The sequence below is a fragment of the Neoarius graeffei genome, chromosome 15 (assembly GCF_027579695.1).
Source record: "Neoarius graeffei isolate fNeoGra1 chromosome 15, fNeoGra1.pri, whole genome shotgun sequence".
Classification (NCBI taxonomy): Eukaryota; Metazoa; Chordata; class Actinopteri; order Siluriformes; family Ariidae; genus Neoarius; species Neoarius graeffei.
Genome location: NC_083583.1, coordinates 45,823,877 through 45,842,222, shown reverse-complemented (window position 1 = coordinate 45,842,222; position 18,346 = coordinate 45,823,877). Strand labels below are relative to the sequence as shown.

General features: G+C 45.9%; 1 protein-coding gene across 1 annotated transcript in view; it reads right to left on the bottom strand.

The window, feature by feature from the left end:
* hdgfl2 (HDGF like 2) overlaps nt 1-13,893 on the bottom strand; it is a 28,483-nt gene extending 14,590 nt beyond the window's left edge. Inside the window, exons 1-6 of the mRNA XM_060941476.1 lie at nt 13,664-13,893; nt 9,510-9,586; nt 8,348-8,486; nt 6,641-6,811; nt 6,202-6,324; nt 74-142 (exon numbers count right to left, since the gene is read on the bottom strand). Coding sequence (XP_060797459.1) covers nt 74-142; nt 6,202-6,324; nt 6,641-6,811; nt 8,348-8,486; nt 9,510-9,586; nt 13,664-13,735 — 651 coding nt within the window. The 5' untranslated portion in view covers nt 13,736-13,893. The remainder of the gene's footprint in view (nt 1-73; nt 143-6,201; nt 6,325-6,640; nt 6,812-8,347; nt 8,487-9,509; nt 9,587-13,663) is intronic.
* Nucleotides 13,894-18,346: the final 4,453 nt, after the last annotated feature.

Here is an 18,346-nt window from a genome sequence, read left to right as displayed (position 1 = left end):
GCAAGAATATATGGTGAGAGTCGGATCATTATCAATGCTGACTGGCTCTGAATGCGATGGTTGCATTTCCTACCTTCCTCCTGCCTCTGCCTGCAGGCTTCCTGCCTCCCCGGCCACCTGACTCCTTCTGTGGAGTGAAATCCTGAAGCACACAGATAAAGGTTATATAACAAACACAGTTCTGGGGGGGGGTGTCAGGCTGATGGTAAAGAAAGCAGTCTAAAATTTACTTTGCTAGTTTGAAAAGAAGTGTTTGACAAGATGGTGGCAATCCTGCACAAAACTACACTGGGACCATTAAAACTTCGATATCAAGTAGCATCAAAGCATAGCAAAATTTTGTTGTGATCAGGGCTGAGTGAACGAGTGCTCAGAGAGCCACAAGCTGCATCACTATCCAGTCCCACTCAGCTGGACTGGAGTCGGATCAGCAGCGTATGGCTCTTGTCTTCCAGAAGGCACTGAGGCTGGAGTTGAACATGGTTTATTTAAAAAGTAATTAATTAATTAAAATAAACAGTGACACCTGGAGGGGCGTGGTTGGGAGGAACGGCTTCCCCGATCTGAACCCGAGTGGTGTTTTGTTATTGGACTTCTGTGCTAGTCACGGTTTGTCCATAACGAACACCATGTTTGAGCATAGGGGTGTCCATAAGTGCACGTGGCACCAGGACACCTTAGGTCGGAGGTCGATGATCGACTTTGTAGTCGTTTCATCTGATCTCCGGCCCTATGTCTTGGACACTCGGGTCAAGAGAGGGGCTGAGCTGTCAACTGATCACCACCTGGTGGTGAGTTGGATCCGCTGGCGGAGGAGGAAGCTGGACAGACCTGGCAGGCCCAAACGTATGATGAGGGTCTGCTGGGAACGTCTGGCCGAGCACTCTGTTGGGGAGGTCTTTAACTCCCACCTCCGGGAGAGCTTTTCCCAGCTTCCGAGGGAGGCGGGGGACATTGAGTCTGAGTGGACCATGTTCTCTACCTCCATTGTGGACGCAGCTGTTCGGAGCTGTGGCCCCAAGGTCTCCGGTGCCTGTCGTGGCGGCAATCCCCAAACCCGGTGGTGGACACCGGAAGTAAGGGATGCCGTCAAGCTGAAGGAGTCCTATCGGGCCATGTTGACCTCCGGGACTCCTGAGGCAGCTGACGGGTATCGGCAGGCCAGGCGTGCTGCAGCTCGGGCAGTTGCGGAGGCAAAAACTCGGAACTGGGAGGAGTTCGGGGAGGCCATGGAGAAGGACTATCAGTCGGCCTCGAAGAAATTCTGGCAAACCGTCCGGCGCCTCAGGAGGGGGAAGCAGTACTCTGCCAACACTGTTTACAGTGCGGGTGGGGAGCTGTTGACCTCGACTGGGGACATTGTCGGGAGGTGGAAGGAATACTTTGAGGATCTCCTCAATCCCACCGTCATGTCTTCCACTGAGGAGACTGAGGCTGATGACTCAGAGGTGGACTCGTCCATTACCCAAGCCGAAGTCACTGAGGTGGTTTGCAAGCTCCTCGGTGGCAAGGCACCGGGGGTGGATGAGATCCGCCCTGAGTATCTCAAGTCTCTGGATGTTGTGGGGCTGTCTTGGTTGACACGCCTCTGCAACATCGCGTGGCGGTCGGGGACAGTGCCTCTGGAGTGGCAGACTGGGGTGGTGGTCCCTCTTTTTAAGAAAGGGGACCGGAGAGTGTGCTCCAATTATAGGGGAAATCACACTTCTCAGCCTCCCAGGGAAGGTTTACTCCAGGGTACTGGAGAGGAGAATTCGACCAATAGTCGAACCTCGGATCCAGGAGGAACAATGCGGTTTTCGTCCTGGTCGTGGAACACTGGACCAGCTCTATACCCTTCATAGGGTGCTCGAGGGTTCATGGGAGTTTGCCCAACCAGTCCACATGTGCTTTGTGGATCTGGAGAAGGCATTCGACCGTGTCCCCCGTGGTATTCTGTGGGGGGTGCTTCGGGAGTATGGGGTTCGGGGCTCTTTGCTAAGGGCTGTCCGGTCCCTGTACGAACGGAGCAGGAGTCTGGTTCGCATTGCCGGCAGTAAGTCAGACCTGTTCCCAGTGCATGTTGGACTCCGGCAGGGCTGCCCTTTGTCACCGGTTCTGTTCATAATTTTTATGGACAGAATTTCTAGGTGCAGTCAGGGGCCGGAAGGAATCCTGTTTGGGAATCACAGGATTTCATCTCTGCTTTTTGCGGATGATGTTGTCCTGTTGGCTTCTTCAAACCAGAACCTTCAGCATGCACTGGGGCGGTTTGCAGTCGAGTGTGAAGCGGCTGGGATGAGAATCAGCACCTCCAAGTCCGAGGCCATGGTTCTCGACCGGAAAAGGGTGGCTTGCCCTCTCCAGGTTGGTGGAGAAGTCCTGCCTCAAGCGGAGGAGTTTAAGTATCTCGGGATCTTGTTCACGAGTGAGGGAAGGATGGCGCGTGAGATTGACAGGCGGATCGGTGCAGCCTCCGCAGTGATGTGGTCGCTTTACCGGTCCGTCGTGGTGAAGAAGGAGCTGAGCCAAAAGGCGAAGCTCTCAATTTACCGGTCGATCTACGTTCCAACTCTCACCTATGGTCATGAGCTTTGGGTAATGACCGAAAGAACAAGATCGCGGATACAAGGGGCCGAAATGAGTTTCCTTCGCAGGGTGGCTGGGCGCTCCCTTAGAGATAGGGTGAGAAGCACAGTCACTCGGGAGGAGCTCGGAGTAGAGCCGCTGCTCCTCCACATCGAGAGGAATCAGCTGAGGTGGCTCGGGCATCTTTTTCGGATGCCTCCTGGACGCCTCCCTGGGGAGGTGTTCCAGGCATGTCCCCCCAGGAGGAGGCCCCGGGGAAGACCCAGGACACGCTGGAGGGACTATGTCTCTCGGCTAGCCTGGGAACGCCTCGGTGTTCTTCCCGAGGAGCTGGCCGAGGTGTCTGGGGAAAGGGAAGTTTGGGCTTCCATGCTTAGACTGCTGCCTCCGCGACCCGGTCCCGGATAAGCGGAAGACGACGAGACGAGACGAGGGTGTGTTTGTGTGTTCCTACATATGGCTGTTGATGGAAGTGCAATCTGAAAAACTCTTTACTGCATAAATAAAACAGCCTAAAAATAGTGATGTCCTTAAACCGTTTTGGATTTAATTAACGAAAAGGACAAATAGTTGTCTACTTTTTAACTACTGATCAAGTAATAAAAATGAGTCATGCTACCCCTAACAAAGTGAAATTTAAACAAATACTGTATTACTCCACCAGAGCTCCAACCACTAAATTGATTTGTAAAATGGTGAATGACAACATGAGGGCTGAGAAATGACAAATACAGGGCTCCCACACTTTCTTAAAGGGCTGATGACACGAACATGACTCTAGGCAATTTCTTAAACTATACAACATGGCAAACATGTTAGATTTCTGTTATAATTACATGAAAAGAAGCTGTTGTTAGGTGAATATCCAACTTTTAATTGCACAGCGCAAGAAAACTGGGTCCGTGGCTCGCGGCCATGTTGTGACGTCAGCGGAAGAACAGGCTGCGGTTCACTGGCTGTTCTACTCTGGTTCTACTCAATGGAAATGGCGCATGAAAACACCGGTGAACTCTCTAGTGCTAGCTCTTCCTCTTCTGGGAGTCTAGAATTGTGTTGATCTCTTCCGAATAGAATCTATGATAGCCTACCCTCTTTACCCTTTGCCTCTCGTTGCTAGGCGGCAGTTACATGAAAGCCGCAAGCTTTCACAAGCAAATACATGACTGATATCACGCCGACTTTATGATTACATTTATGATTATCATGTAGAATCTATAGCTCTACGTACCTTTATCTTATGTCGTTTCACAACACATGTTCTGACAGGAGGACCGTCTTTGGATCCGGCATAGCTACTAGTAGACCCCCTCCAGAATACTGGCAGTGTTGCCAGATTGGGAGGTTTCCCGCCCAGTTGGGCGGTTTCAAGTGCATTTTGGTGGGTTTTGAACATATTTTGGGCTGGAAAACTTCAGCAGTATCTGGCAACAGATACTGCTGACGTTTTCCAGCCCAAAATATGTTCAAAACCCACCAAAACGCACTTGAAACCGCCCAACTGGGCGGGAAACCTCCCAATCTGGCAACACTGTGTAGGCACTGCTGATGGTAGCAGCACACGTTTGTGCTGAACTGAACACCCAAGAGATTCTTTTAAGCTGGGAAGGGTGTCAAAACAATCCAAATCGAAGTGTTCAGAGCACAGGACGGATGTTGGTGAGGGCTCCCACTTGTCACGAGTGCGCCTGACTTGCCTCACCCACTTCGCATGCAGCTCGGGATCTCTGGGAAACTTGAATAAACTTACCCCATCCTTGTAGGTTTTGGAGCAAAAGCCGGCAACAGAACACGAAGGCATAATAACTAATATATATAATGTATAATAATGTCTAATAAAAATACTAATAATGATAAACTGAACACCTGTCGCATCAACAACAAACTGGTAAGTTAGGAGGAAGGTTCTTTCGCTGACGTCATATAGCTCCTCCTCCTCTTTCATCTCCTGGGTGCTGCAGCTCGGTCAAATTTGCCCAAATAGCCGCGTTTATCATAACTTGTAAAATAGGCGCCTTCGTGAATTACTATATGGATCATCGGGAATTACTTTTTATGTTATAAAACCTCGCCAAAGATGTCAAAAACATGTCATCAGCACTTTAAACATCAAACTCAAGGACTTCTCAAGGACATTCAAGGCCCCAACACAGTATAGTTTGAGAGACGGATCAAGGTTAATTACTGTTACAACACTAAGAATTTTTATAATGAGAACTAGCAGGCTTTACAAAAGCTCAGTCAACAATTAAACAGAGAGAGGCTTGATTGTATCAAGACTTCTCTATTGTACTGTTACTGTGATGGCAGACTATAGGGGTGTTCACACGGCACATATTTGCATCGATGCTGCACTGATGTATTTTGTTGCGATATATCTTACACCGGTGTAAATTTTGTGGAGCGTTCACAAGTCACAAGCCTGCTTCCTAGAGAGAAGCGTGTTAGCACCGGTGCAGCCCCACTTGCGTTCACACGGCAGTTTTTGCGACCGTGCTATACGATAGTAATAATGCGGAAATGAAATATGCGCATGCGTGAAAATGTACTTCCTTTTCCCGGTTGTCATGGCATCACCAAGCGCCGGGAAAACAACGTGGATGAAGACACCAGTGTTGCCAGATACTGCTGACGTTTTCCAGCCCAAAATATGTTCAAATCCGCCAAAATGCACTTAAAACCGCCCAATCTGGCAACACTGGAAGACACACAGTTCTGTTGTTGTTGATATTCGCCATTTCGGAAACGCAAAATACCAGGATGCAAATTATGCAATGCCCGTATGTAATCAACTCTCCTCACGCGTAGTGAGTCTACCCCTGTAGCGTTCAGACGTCCCATTTTATATCGGTGCTGCCCCGCAAACTAGCATTTACTCCGGAGTAAATTTCTTAAACCACCTCCTGAGCAGGGTTAGATTTGCACCGCTTTAAGCAGCTTTCAGGGGCTACACCGGTATAACTTTGTACCGTGTGAACGCTCTACCGGGGCAGCCCCGGTGCTACACCGGAGTAAAAGTTGCCGTGTGAACACCCCTTATGTGGTCTCTTGCCTTCTCTAACACAGCACAGCAAAACAGTGTGTAAGTTGAGCGATAAAGTAAACTGCTTGTTTATTTCATTAGCACCAGTTTCACAACACAAACACATTTTTGATGAACATGACCATGGCCAAATGAGTAGACAAATAAATGCCACCTGCCTCAAGAAAGTGCGACAGTCACCATCACGTGTGCATGAGTGACTGAAGTTGAATGATGCAGGTTAAACAGCAGCAAGAGAGCCAACGTTAAGCAAACTTTATGGATGTAACTCTGTATTGTAGAGCTTGACAAAGGTTTGCCAAAGTTATTTCCAAGTCCATGTGGTTATATCAGCTAATGATGAATGATGGTACTTGATGCAGTGCTGTCTGAGGGTCTTCAATTTCTATTTTTGCACAAAATATATAAATTCAAGGACTTTCAGTGGCCCATGTCTATTTATGTATATTTTCAAAAACTTCCAAGGCCTTGATTTTTTTTTCCTCAAATTCACAAACTTTCAAGGATTTCAAGGACCCGTGGGAACCATGCAAATAGCAAATGAATCAGTCTGTGTGCGCAAAAGAGTCCAACTCTGCTTTTGACAAACATACCTGGTCACTGTTTTTGCCAGAGTCTGATTCAGAGCTGGGGGAAGGTTCTGGTTCCGAGGGAGAGCCACTCTCTTCTTCCTCCCGCTCGCTGGATGATGCTCGCCCTCTCTTTGCTGGCGGCCGCTACAGAAGAGAAACCCAACAACGTGCTTCACATTAGTAATGTAAATCATTCTCAGACAGCGAGCCACAATATTCAGGAGGTGTCCGATAAACACCAACACTTAACACTCGACCCCTACACCATTCTCAGATAGAAATAAAGGAAATATAAACGTTTACAGCACTTGGGGGGGGGGGGGGGGGGCGCTGTGATGCTGGAATACGTTAGAAAGGTGATATAAAGACACATTTCTACTATTAAAGCAATAAGATTTTTCGGAGAACTCCAGACATTACAATGAAACACAGAAGGCAGTGTGTGTTAGCATTCGGCTACCTTAGCTGGTGGAGCTTTCCGTTTCACTGCTCCTCTGCCTTGATCTTCACTTCCAGAGTCAGACTCCTCACTTCCTGATTCGGCTTTCCTCGGTACGACCACCTCTTCGTCATCTTGCGCATCACTTCCTGCTGCAGCTTCGTTGTCCTCACTCTCAGATGAGCTGGCAGGCTAAGCATCAAGCAGTTTGATTAAGTTAGTAAGAAAGAAATTCTGACATGTGGTCTCTTTGCAAGGACCTTTGAGCAGTATCAAGGAAATTATTTCTCAGGTTGCCATTTCGTTGCTTTTCGTAGAGAAATGTGACCCTTGAACTCGAGTAGTTGTATGAAAACATGACATGAGCACCATAGGCTTGTTTCAAAAATATTACATTTGTTAAAATGATAATATGTGACAGGTAACAAACGAGTTAAACTTGACCTTACATCCAAACACCTCATTTACACCTGGGCATTGACTGAGACTTAAAGGAACAGTCCACCGTATTTCCATAATGAAATATGCTCTTATCTGAATTGAGACGAGCTGCTCCGTACCTCTCCGAGCTTTGAGCAACCTACAAGTCAGTCAGACGCAGTCAGACGCGCTGTCACTCCTGTTAGCAATGTAGCTAGGCTCAGCATGGCCAATGGTATTTTTTGGGGCTGTAGTTAGATGCGACCAAACTCTTCCGCGTTTTTCCTGTTTACATAGGTTTATATGACCAGTGACATGAAACAAGTTCAGTTACACAAATTGAAACGTAGCGATTTTCTATGCTATGGAAAGTCGGCACTATAATGACAGGCGTACTAACACCTTCTGCGCTCTTCGGCAGCGCATTGACACGGAGCTCAGATATCAATGCGCTGCCGAAGCGCGCAGAAGGTGTTAGTACGCCTGTCATTATAGTGCGGACTTTCCATAGCATAGAAAATCGCTACGTTTCAATTTGTGGAACTGAACTTGTTTCATGTCACTGGTCATATAAACCTATGTAAACAGGAAAAACGTGGAAGAGTTTGGTCGCATCTAACTACAGCCCCAAAAAATACCGTTGGCCATACTGAGCCTAGCTACATTGCTAACAGGAGTGACAGCGCGTCTGACTGCGTCTGACTGACTGGGAGGTCGCGCAAAGCTCGGAGAGGTACGGAGCAGCTCATCTCAATTCAGATAAGAGCATATTTCATTATGGAAATACGGTGGACTGTTCCTTTAAGTATGAGCATTAGATCCAGCCCGGGATCCATTTAAAAATGTAGGATGCATTTAAAAAAAAAAAAAAAAAAAAAAAAAAAAAAAAGAGTGGGATTGAAATCACATCACTCCAACTACTTCCAGTGGTTGGAAATGCAATTTAGCCAGATGTGTAAAGTCGCAAGTCACATCTGCCAACCAAAATCCCTTTGAATAAAATCACATCATTACAGATGCAAATCTTTCAGTAAATTAAAAGGTGACTGTTTTTGGTGCAGCAACCATAAGAAAACTGAAAATGGGGAACAACTCAAACTTGGTAATCAAATGTAACAAACTGATTTGCATATAATTATACTTCAGCATGGTTAATCATCTGTAAACAAGTGTAAATACATATTCAATCTGTAGAAGAAATCCAGGTGTAAATGAGGTTTGAAACACCAAAAAAAGTGACTTCCACAATGATGAGGTACACAACATTAACACATCATTAAGAATTCTTCAGGAAACTGGGCTACTTACAGCAGGGGCAGTATAAGAGGCATGTGGATTGTTTTGTATTTCCCACAATCCTTCATTAAATCCTTTCCTTTTGTTTGGTTTCCCATACCGGTCCTGGTGTTTGTCGTAAGCGAAGAGGTCTTTTGGTGCAAGGAAGGCTCTACATTGGAGGCAGAAAATTCAAAGGAACACAAAGTGTACTGTTTTGCATCAAGTAAATGCAAATCAGTAATAATCAGTGCAAATTCAGTGAAGAAAAGAAACCCTGGAAAAATATTCAATTCAGTTTCTCTTATAATATGCTTCTCAGAAAGCGTCACTAAGCAGATTTACAGAAAGCAGATTGTAGATTTCTATTTAGATCCCTAATGTGCAAGTCAGAGGGAAAACTCCATGACAGGACATGAGGAAGAAACCTTGAGAGAAACCAGACTCAGAACGGAACTCCTCCTCTTCTACATGACACCAGACAGTGTGGAATTAGAAATCATTTGTCTGCTACAACTGTAAACTAAAATCTAAAACTACAAAGCAGTATCCGCATTTGCAAAGTTCAACACTATACTCCGCCACAACTAATACTCTAATACCAGCTTTGTTTATTATAGATTGCATATATTTATACCCAAGAACTGCTGCTGTAATCATAAAGATGCCACATGATGCTTTCACACAATATCCTTTCAACACACTGAGTACTGTCTGAATTTACAGCACACACTTGTGGACAAGAAATGCTTTATAATCTCATGATCCAGCGTCACCCAGAAGAGGACAGGTTCCCTTCTGGGCCCTCTCAAGGTTCCCCCCCATGTGACCTTGGGAGTGTTTCTTGGCACTGTAGCCTCTGGTTTATTAAGGATCGAAACATGAGCCTACATTTGGATTTTTGTGAAGCTGCTTTCTGACAAGGACTATTGTTCTTTACAGCCGAATGTTATGTGAAACAGCAGGATGTGTGATGGTAGCATATCGTACAGGCCTGTGCATGAGCTATGAATATGACATGCATTCATGACAGAAAAATCTAACAAGTGAATGGGGACGGAAATGACACTGACCCAGCGTTTCAATCAAGTGTCGGACTTGTACATACATGATTTAATAATTTATCAGAACAGCACACATGGCAAGAAAACTTGTTCAAATGATTAGTTACCCCTGAGAATCTGAGAACACTTACGTCTCATGAGTCCCAAAGAAAAATATGGGGATTTTATTCGGTGGCGGTTTCACGGCCCCTTCAGCTACATCTTCAATCTGGAACAGACAGGACAAAATATGTACAGTATTAGAATATATATATATTACACTCAGTGTCCACATTGTTAGGAACTCAGGATTGTGCCTGAATGAATGAATCCATCCATCCATCCATCCATCCATCCATCCATCTGGCAGCAGCTTGATGGATCAAAGCACCTTGTTGATGAGAAAGGTCAGAAATTAGCAGCCAGACTCGTTCAAACTGACAGAAAGACTACAGTTACTCAACCACGATGAGCAGAAAAGTATCTCAAATAGCATATGTAAAACTTTGAGGGGGGATGTGCTACAACAGCAGAAAACCACATCAGGTTCAACTCCTACTAGGGCTGTGCTCACAGCTAACGATACTCGATCATGCACGATTTTCGGGGGTACGATACGATATCGTTTACTCACTTGAAAATCGAAAATCCCATATATGACATATTTCATGCGTATCTCCCGGTTCTGTAGCAGGTTGCCATCAATTTTCACTTGATTTAAAGCATGTTTCATGCCAGAAATCGACAGAAATTCATGCTTGCAACCTGTTCCAACCAAAAACGTTTTTATTTACAAATGGCGCTTCCAGTTACTCGGGGCATGCGCACTAAAAATTAGGCACTCTGCTTCAATGCGCTCTGCTACAGACGCTGCAAGCCGCTAATTACGTCACCCATGTCTCCATGGCCCCGTCTCGAGACTCATTGATTGAATAATTTTGGCGCCAAATGTATTCGCGCCCTCTGCTTACAATACATTAAAGACATCGTTTAACTCGATATATATGGTACAATATCGTGAGCAACTGATGACAAACGAGTACAGCCCTAACTCCTACCAGACAAGAACAGGAATCTGAGACTGCAATAAGCACAGACTCACTCAGTGCGTTTATATGCCCATAGAGAAAATTGAATTTCTGCCGTAGCTCGACTGAAATCGAAGTTCTAAATGCCATGGAAACACCTTAGCTCGGCTGAAATCGAACCGAACTGGATTTCTCGTAATCGAGCTACGCAACCTAGATTATGCGATTGTAGCCGAGCTACTTAGTGCATGTAAACCCTTTCGAGCTACGTAGTCGAGCTGCTTACTTCAGCACTGCCCCTTCCGGAAGTGACGAGACCACAAGCGGGAAACACGACAGCCTCGGTCGGCATGACAACAGTAGTAGTAGCGAGCAGCAGAAGAGGTCAGGAGGAACAAGGAGAACGAACGAACACGGAACTGATAACTTTGTTTATACTCTTGAATAGCTCTTCTTCATGACGACAACCGGAAGTGTACCAACACGATGGGGCGTGTAGTGCCACCTGTGGCTCAGGTGCACAATGCACCTCACACAGTAGCTCGATTTCCTTGTGTGCATGTAGGATTGGATTTCTCTGGCACCCCTGCTGGGACCCTTAGCTCGATTACCGACAGTAGCTCGATTTGGATGTGCATGTAAACGCACTGATTGAAACCGGACAGCTGCCTGCTTTTTCCAATTCTCAACTGTCCAGTTGAGTTGTCCAGAACATGAATCCACTCTAGCCACAGATTCTTGTTTGTAGCTGACCGGAGTTGATTCGAATGCGTTCTTCTGCTGTTGTAAGCCACCACCTCACGGTTTGACATGCTTTTGTGCTCACCACAGTTGTAGAGACTGGCTATGTGAGGAATGGGCCCAGATTTAGTGTTCTGCTGTTGGAGCAGCTCATCTGTGTATTCCCAGGTCACACATACCCCTTTTCCACCAAATCAGTTCCAGAGCTGGTTCGGGGCCAGTGCTGGTGCTGGTTCACAACTCGTTCAACTTGCGAGACAGCTGAGAACCAGTTTGCTTTTCCATAGCTCGCGGTGCTAAGCGGAGCCACGTCATTACGTCGCTGTATACGTCAGTTACGGTGCTACATTTACATAAACCTTGGCGCGAATATCAAAGCAAAAACAACACGGAAGAAGCAGCAGCAGCAACAACAACAATAATAATAACGGATGACTTTGCGTTTGTACAGCTGCTGCTTCTCGTCGCTTAAAAATGGCGATCTTTCACGGTCTTGTTAAGGCCTCTGCATGCTCTTGCGACAAGGCTTTCGCAGATAGCTTTTCGCAGACAGTTGTAATTTATCGTTCAGCGGGGAGTACAGGCGTGCGCGATGTTATTCACCGGCACAACGCAAGGGGGCGCGAAGTCGCTAGGAGTAGTTGGTGGGTGTGGTTAGTGGAGTGTTTATCCTCCGGTTACTTATAATGACTAGAACTTTTTTTTTTTTTATATAATGACTAGAACTGGAGTCGTATAGATGTACGTACTTCCTCAATCAACCGCTCTTCATGCTGCTCCATCTTCGCTCGTGTTTTTAAAAATGCCGGTCGTGAAAACAAACCAAACCGGGAAAGTAGGGAAGTGCGTGTACAGCGGATGTAGAGTGGACCAATCAGAGCCCGCTTGTCTGCGACACTGTCTGCGAGGCTTCTGCGGTGGTCACAATTTTTGGGAGGTGCGCGCAGAGCGTCTGCGAAGGTGGAGGGGGCTACGCAGACACTGTCTGCGACGCTATCTGCAAGGACTGGGTTGTCAGCATAAATTGGCCTTTATTGTTGTTGGTCTTAACAACTCCGCCCCCCTGGTGACGTAAGCGGTTCTTTCCTCTGGCCCAGCAGAGAGTTGGTGCTAGCCTGGAACCGGTTTTTCTGGCCCCAGAGCCAGTTCTTTGTCAGTGGAAACAGAAAACCAGGTTCCAAACTAAGCACTGGCCCCGAACCAGCCCTGGAACTGCTTTGGTGGAAATGGGGCAACAGTGTTCCTGGGCCCACCACAACCCTGAGCAGGATGAAGCAGCTACTGAACATCTCATCTCATTATCTCTAGCCGCTTTATCCTTCTACAGGGTCGCAGGCAAGCTGGAGCCTATCCCCGCTGACTACGGGCGAAAGGCGGGGTACACCCTGGACGAGTCGCCAGGTCATCACAGGGCTGACACATAGACACAGACAACCATTCACACTCACATTCACACCTACGGTCAATTTAGAGTCACCAGTTAACCTAACCTGCATGTCTTTGGACTGTGGGGGAAACCGGAGCACCCAGAGGAAACCCACGCGGACACGGGGAGAACATGCAAACTCCACACAGAAAGGCCCTCGCCGGCCCCGGGGCTCGAACCCAGGACCTTCTTGCTGTGAGGCGACAGCGCTAACCACTACACCACCGTGCCGCCCCGCTACTGAACATGTACAAATGAATGAAAATATAAGGCAAATGGGGGAAAGGACAATTACAATTATTTCATTAAAAGATAAATAACTGAAAAACAAGGCATATTACTAAAATCAATCAATTAAGTCAAGAGATGTTTTAAAATTTCATTGAAAAGCCTACTGTTATGGGTCATGAAGAAAGAAGGGCCACAGTAATGTAATGGACACAGAACATGTTATGGCTGAACTCTGCTGCTGACGTGACTGACTGGGCCAAAACAAACGAACCGAGCAAGAAACCTGAAACATGAAAAATATATATTTCTGTCGATTCAGCCCATTCTGTATCAAAACACTACGAAACCTTTAGCAAATTCCTTTCAGCTGCCTCGACACCAGACTGATTTACACTACAATCGATCTGCTTCTGAGTTTTCACACAGTTAAGCTAACTAGTTAGCTTGTTACCTGTGTTCATCATTGCTATCAGAACCCATGTTTGGCTGCACTTCGCAATACCTTTATGCAGCATAGTAATAATAATAATAATTTTAAAAAATGCACATCCGACAGATACGGCCATAACTGGGTGAAAGTCAGGCTGGGGGTGTGTGCACCAAAAGAATGCTAATGCTATCCACTCAGCTCAGCGTTATACTTTTCCCACCCGTATCCGACAAGCTCCGCCCCTAACCACATGATTGGCTAACAGTTCTATACACACAGACCAATCATCGAATAGTTTGAATGCATGAGCTCAGAGCAAATCCTGACACGGAGAGCGGGACACCTGAAGCCAATCGCAACACAGGAGGCGGTGTGACTCGGAATACAGGTGGGATGAAGATGTAAAAGCGCCCCAAAATCTAAAATGTCCACTCCGTTGTGGTTGCTTACCCGAGCCGGCCAGTGCGGGTAGCCCTTCATTTTGGCGAAGACGAGATCCCCTGGTCGGAAATTATGCGGCATTTTGTCGCTTCTTTATGCTCCGTGGTGGAGGATTTTTATTTTCTTTTTCTTTTTAGCTTAATTGCTGTTGCTTGTATCTCCCTGTTGTAGCCCGTCTTCAGCCTGACCATAGAAACCTCCACAGCGCGAGGTTAAGGCGGCTGGTTCTGGCACTAGCTTCCGGTAACCGACAGCAACAGACGGATGTCCCACCTTCCTAGCAGCATTGATTGATTGGCGAGACCGTCTGCCACTCTTTCCCTTAGCCAATCGGATTTTACAGTGTGTATTCACCCTGAAAGGGCTCGGAATATTATAATGAAGTGGAAATATTTCGAGCAGCGGAATTCAAGTGAAAGGATATGTAGAGAAATGTTTATTTTTGTAGACATCATTTAAATTATAAAAGGTTGAAAAAATGTCATTTTAACATTTAACAGTAGGAGTAAAGAATGCCCCGTTACACTGAGATGTCAGTTCAGGCCCATGAACCAGAATATTCCAAAAGGAGGTCATGGATCAGAATATCACTAACAACAAAACAAACCCCAGGCTGATCAAGAGAGCAGCATCAACAATATTGCAATAAAAAAATGCATCCATACAACAGAAAAAATACACCTAATACAACATGACAAATGTCTCATTCTCATCTCATTATCTCTAGCCGCTTTATCCTGTTCTACAGGGTCGCAGGCAAGCTGGAGCCTATCCCAGCTGACTACGGGCGAAAGGCGGGGTACACCCTGTTCTAAATTGACCGTAGGTGTGAATGTGAGTGTGAATGGTTGTGTGTCTATGTGTCAGCCCTGCGATGACCTGGCGACTTGTCCAGGGTGTACCCCACCTTTCGCCCGTAGTCAGCTGGGATAGGCTCCAGCTTGCCTGCGACCCTGTAGAACAGGATAAAGCGGCTAGAGATAATGAGATGAGATCTAACTATGAGGCGGCATGGTGATGTAGTGGTTAGCACTGTCGCCTCACAGCAAGAAGGTCCTGGGTTCAAGTCCAGCGGCCGACGAGGGCCTTTCTGTGCGGAGTTTGCATGTTCTCCCCGTGTCCGTGTGGGTTTCCTCTGGGTGCTCCGGTTTCCCCCACAGTCCAAAGATATGCAGGTTAGGTTAACTGGTGACTCTAAATTGACCGTGAGTGTGAATGGTTGTCTGTGTCTATGTGTCAGCCCTGTGATGATCTGGCGACTTGTCCAGGGTGTACCCTGTCTCTCGCCCATAGTCAGCTGGGATAGGCTCCAGCTTGCCTGCGACCCTGTAGGACAGGATAAAGCGGCTACAGATAATGAATGGATGGAATCTAACTATGAAACAAAATCCATATTATTTAAATGTGTACAACATATTTGGCTATTTATTGCAGCCATAGAGCTCTTTATTCCCTTTCCAATATCAGAACACAGGGGTTGACTTTTTTCTGATCAGTTAAGTAGTATTTGTATTATAGCATTTTTAACAAAAGACAATGTCAGAAAGTAGCTTTATAGAAATCTGTATTTTGATTGAGATCTCTCATGAACAAGTCACAGGCAACAGGAGTGAGAGGAAAAGAAACTCCTGGAGATAGCATGAAAAAGAAATCTTGAGAAGAACCAGGCCATTACAGAGGTGTAGATAAGTAAAGGCAAACAGTTTGTTAATAGGAGTCCTGGGATGAGCACAGGACAGTGTTTATGATTACAGCAACCGTTCTTAGGTACAAGTCCACAATATCCAGGTGAGTGAGATTAGTCATTGAAGAAAGGGTACATCTTGGGTACACACTGTTTACTGAATGTTCAAATTTACAGTCTGGTCCATAAGTATTTGAACAGTAGTGCGAATGTTGTAATTTTGACTCTGTACATCACCACAATGGATTTGAAACAAAGCAGTCAAGATGTAATTGAATTATTTTTAATTCATTTTTTAAATTATTTTTAATTCATATTAATTTTGCTTTAATTCAAGGGGTTCAATAAAAATATTGCATTAACTGTTACAGACATTTTTTACATCATCCTTCCATTTTCACAGGCTCAAAAGTAATTGGGCAATTGACTGATGAGCAGTTTCATGGACAGTTATGTCCTGTTTCCCCAGTATTTCATGACAAATTAAGGAGATAAAAGCTTTGGAGTTCATTCCAAGTGTTGAATTTATATTTGGCAGCTGTTCATGGGAATACTCAAAATCTGGTCCAAAGAGCTGTTGATGCAAGTGAAGGATGCCATCATTAGGCTGAAAAAAAGAACAAGACCTGTCAGAAAGATAGCAAAAACTTTAGGAGTGACCAAATCAATCATCCACAGACCTCCTTCTCACCCTCTCAGCACCCCTCAACCATCATACCTCCAGCTCAGTGCTTCACACCTCCATGCGTAACACTGAGCACTCAGCTGTGCTCTTCTTTGTCCTTCAACAGAGGACAAGTCAAGAGGGTACTGAGTAAGATGAAGGTGAGAAAGGCTGCAGGTCCTGATGGCATCAACCCTGGGCTCCTGAGGCATTGTACTGACCAGCTGTGTGGAATAGTGTGGGGCATTTTCAACTTGAGCCTGGAACAAGAAAGAGCGCCGGTCCTTTGGAAGACGTCGTGTGTAGTTCCAATACCAAAAACTGCACACCCCACTGAGTTAAACAGATATAGACAAGTGGCGCTGACCTCTCACCTGATGAAGGCTCTGGAAAGACTTGTTCTGGCATATCTCCGCACACTGGTGGGGCCAACTATGGATCCCCTGCAGTTTGCCTACCAGCCAGGCATCAGGGTGGAAGATGCAGTCATCTACCTGCTTCATAGATCTCTCTCTCTCTCATCTTGAAAAGGCAGGAAGCACTATTAGAATCATGTTCTTTGATCTATCCAGTGCCTTCAACGCCATCCAGCCGACTCTTCTGAGGAGTAAGATGGAGATCGCAGGGGTGGACCATCATCTTACCTCATAGACTATGGACTATCTCACAAACAGACCACAGTATGTGAGACTAAAGGACTGTGTGTCAGACACCATTCTTTGCAGCACAGGGGCTCCACAGGGGACAGTCCTGGCCCCATTTCTGTTTACACTTTACACTGCAGACTTGAGATACAATACAACTACCTGTCATCTACAGAAGTTCTCTGATGACTCTGCTATTGTTGTGGGCTATATCCTAGATGGTGATGATAGTGAGTACAGAGAACTGACAAGAAACTTTGTGGACTGGTGCCAGCGGAACTCCCTCCAGATCAATGCAAGTAAAACCAAGGAACTGGTGGTGGATTTCCGCAGGACGAGGTTCTCTTCACCTACCCCAGTGAACATTCAGGGAAAGGACATTGAAATCATTAGGAGCTACAAGCACCTGGGTGTTCATCTGAACAATAAAGTGGACTGGACTGATCACACACACGCCCTGTACAAGAAAGGCCAGAGCAGACTCCACCTGCTGAGGAGGCTCAGGGCCTTTGGAGTACAGGGTCCACTTCTGGACTCTTTTTATTACTCTGTGGTGGCATTAGCCATATTCTATGGAGTTGTCTGTTGGGGAAGCAGTATCACAACAGCAGAGAGGAAAAAACTGAACAAACTGATTAGGAAGGCAGGACCTGTCCTGAGCTGCGCACTGGACTCAATGGATGTAGTGGGGGAGAGGAGGATGTTGGCCAAGTTGTCATCCTTAATGGTGAACCTCCCATCCACTGCAGGAGACAGTAGCAGCACTGGGCAGCTCCTTCAGTGACCGGCTCCTCCATCTGCGGTGTGTTAAGGAAAGATACAGCAACTCCTTCCTCCCTACTGCTGTGAGACTGTACAACCGGCACCTCACCAAGCACAGCACCAGACACTCCTCACAATAATGAACAATACTGTCCAGATCACTTCTACGTCCATAGAGACCCCTCGGAACGCATACTGTGTGCACTGACTATCAGCATCAGTACTTTACAGCAAACTGCTAGCTGCACATAGTTAAAATGGCTCTTGTGCAATATACCGACTTACTTGTGCAATACTATCTGGGTAATACTGGTAATAATACCTGTGCAATACTTACACGTGCAGTTCCACCTTTGTAATACACTTATGTTAACTATATATCTGCAAACCTGTTAATTTATGCAAATTTGTTAATTTTTTTTATCTCTAAATTTGTAGTTTATTTCTTTTATATATATCCTTTTTGTATACTTAGTGCTTTTGCACTACTCCTTCACTACCTTATCTTTTTCTCTTTATATATTTTGCTGCTGTAACAATGTAAATTTCCCCTTGTGGGATAATAAAAGGCTATCTTGTCTTGTCTTGTACATTTCTAAAAAGAAGGAATGCTCTGACAAGCTCAATGACACCAAAAGGCCTGGAAGACCATAGAAGGCAACTAAAGTGGGTGATTGCAGAATTCTTTCCTTGATCCCCTTCACAACATCTTGCCAAGTCAAAAACACTCTCAAGGAGGTAGGCCTATCATTGTCAAAGTCTACAATCAAGAGATACCTTCATGAATGTAATGACAGGGTGTTTATCTCAAGATGCAAACCACTGGTAACACTCAAGAACAGAAAGGACAGATTAGACTTTGCGAGAAAACATCTTTAAAAAAAAAAAAGCCTGCCCAGAGGGCGGCACGGTGGTGTAGTGGTTAGCGCTGTCACCTC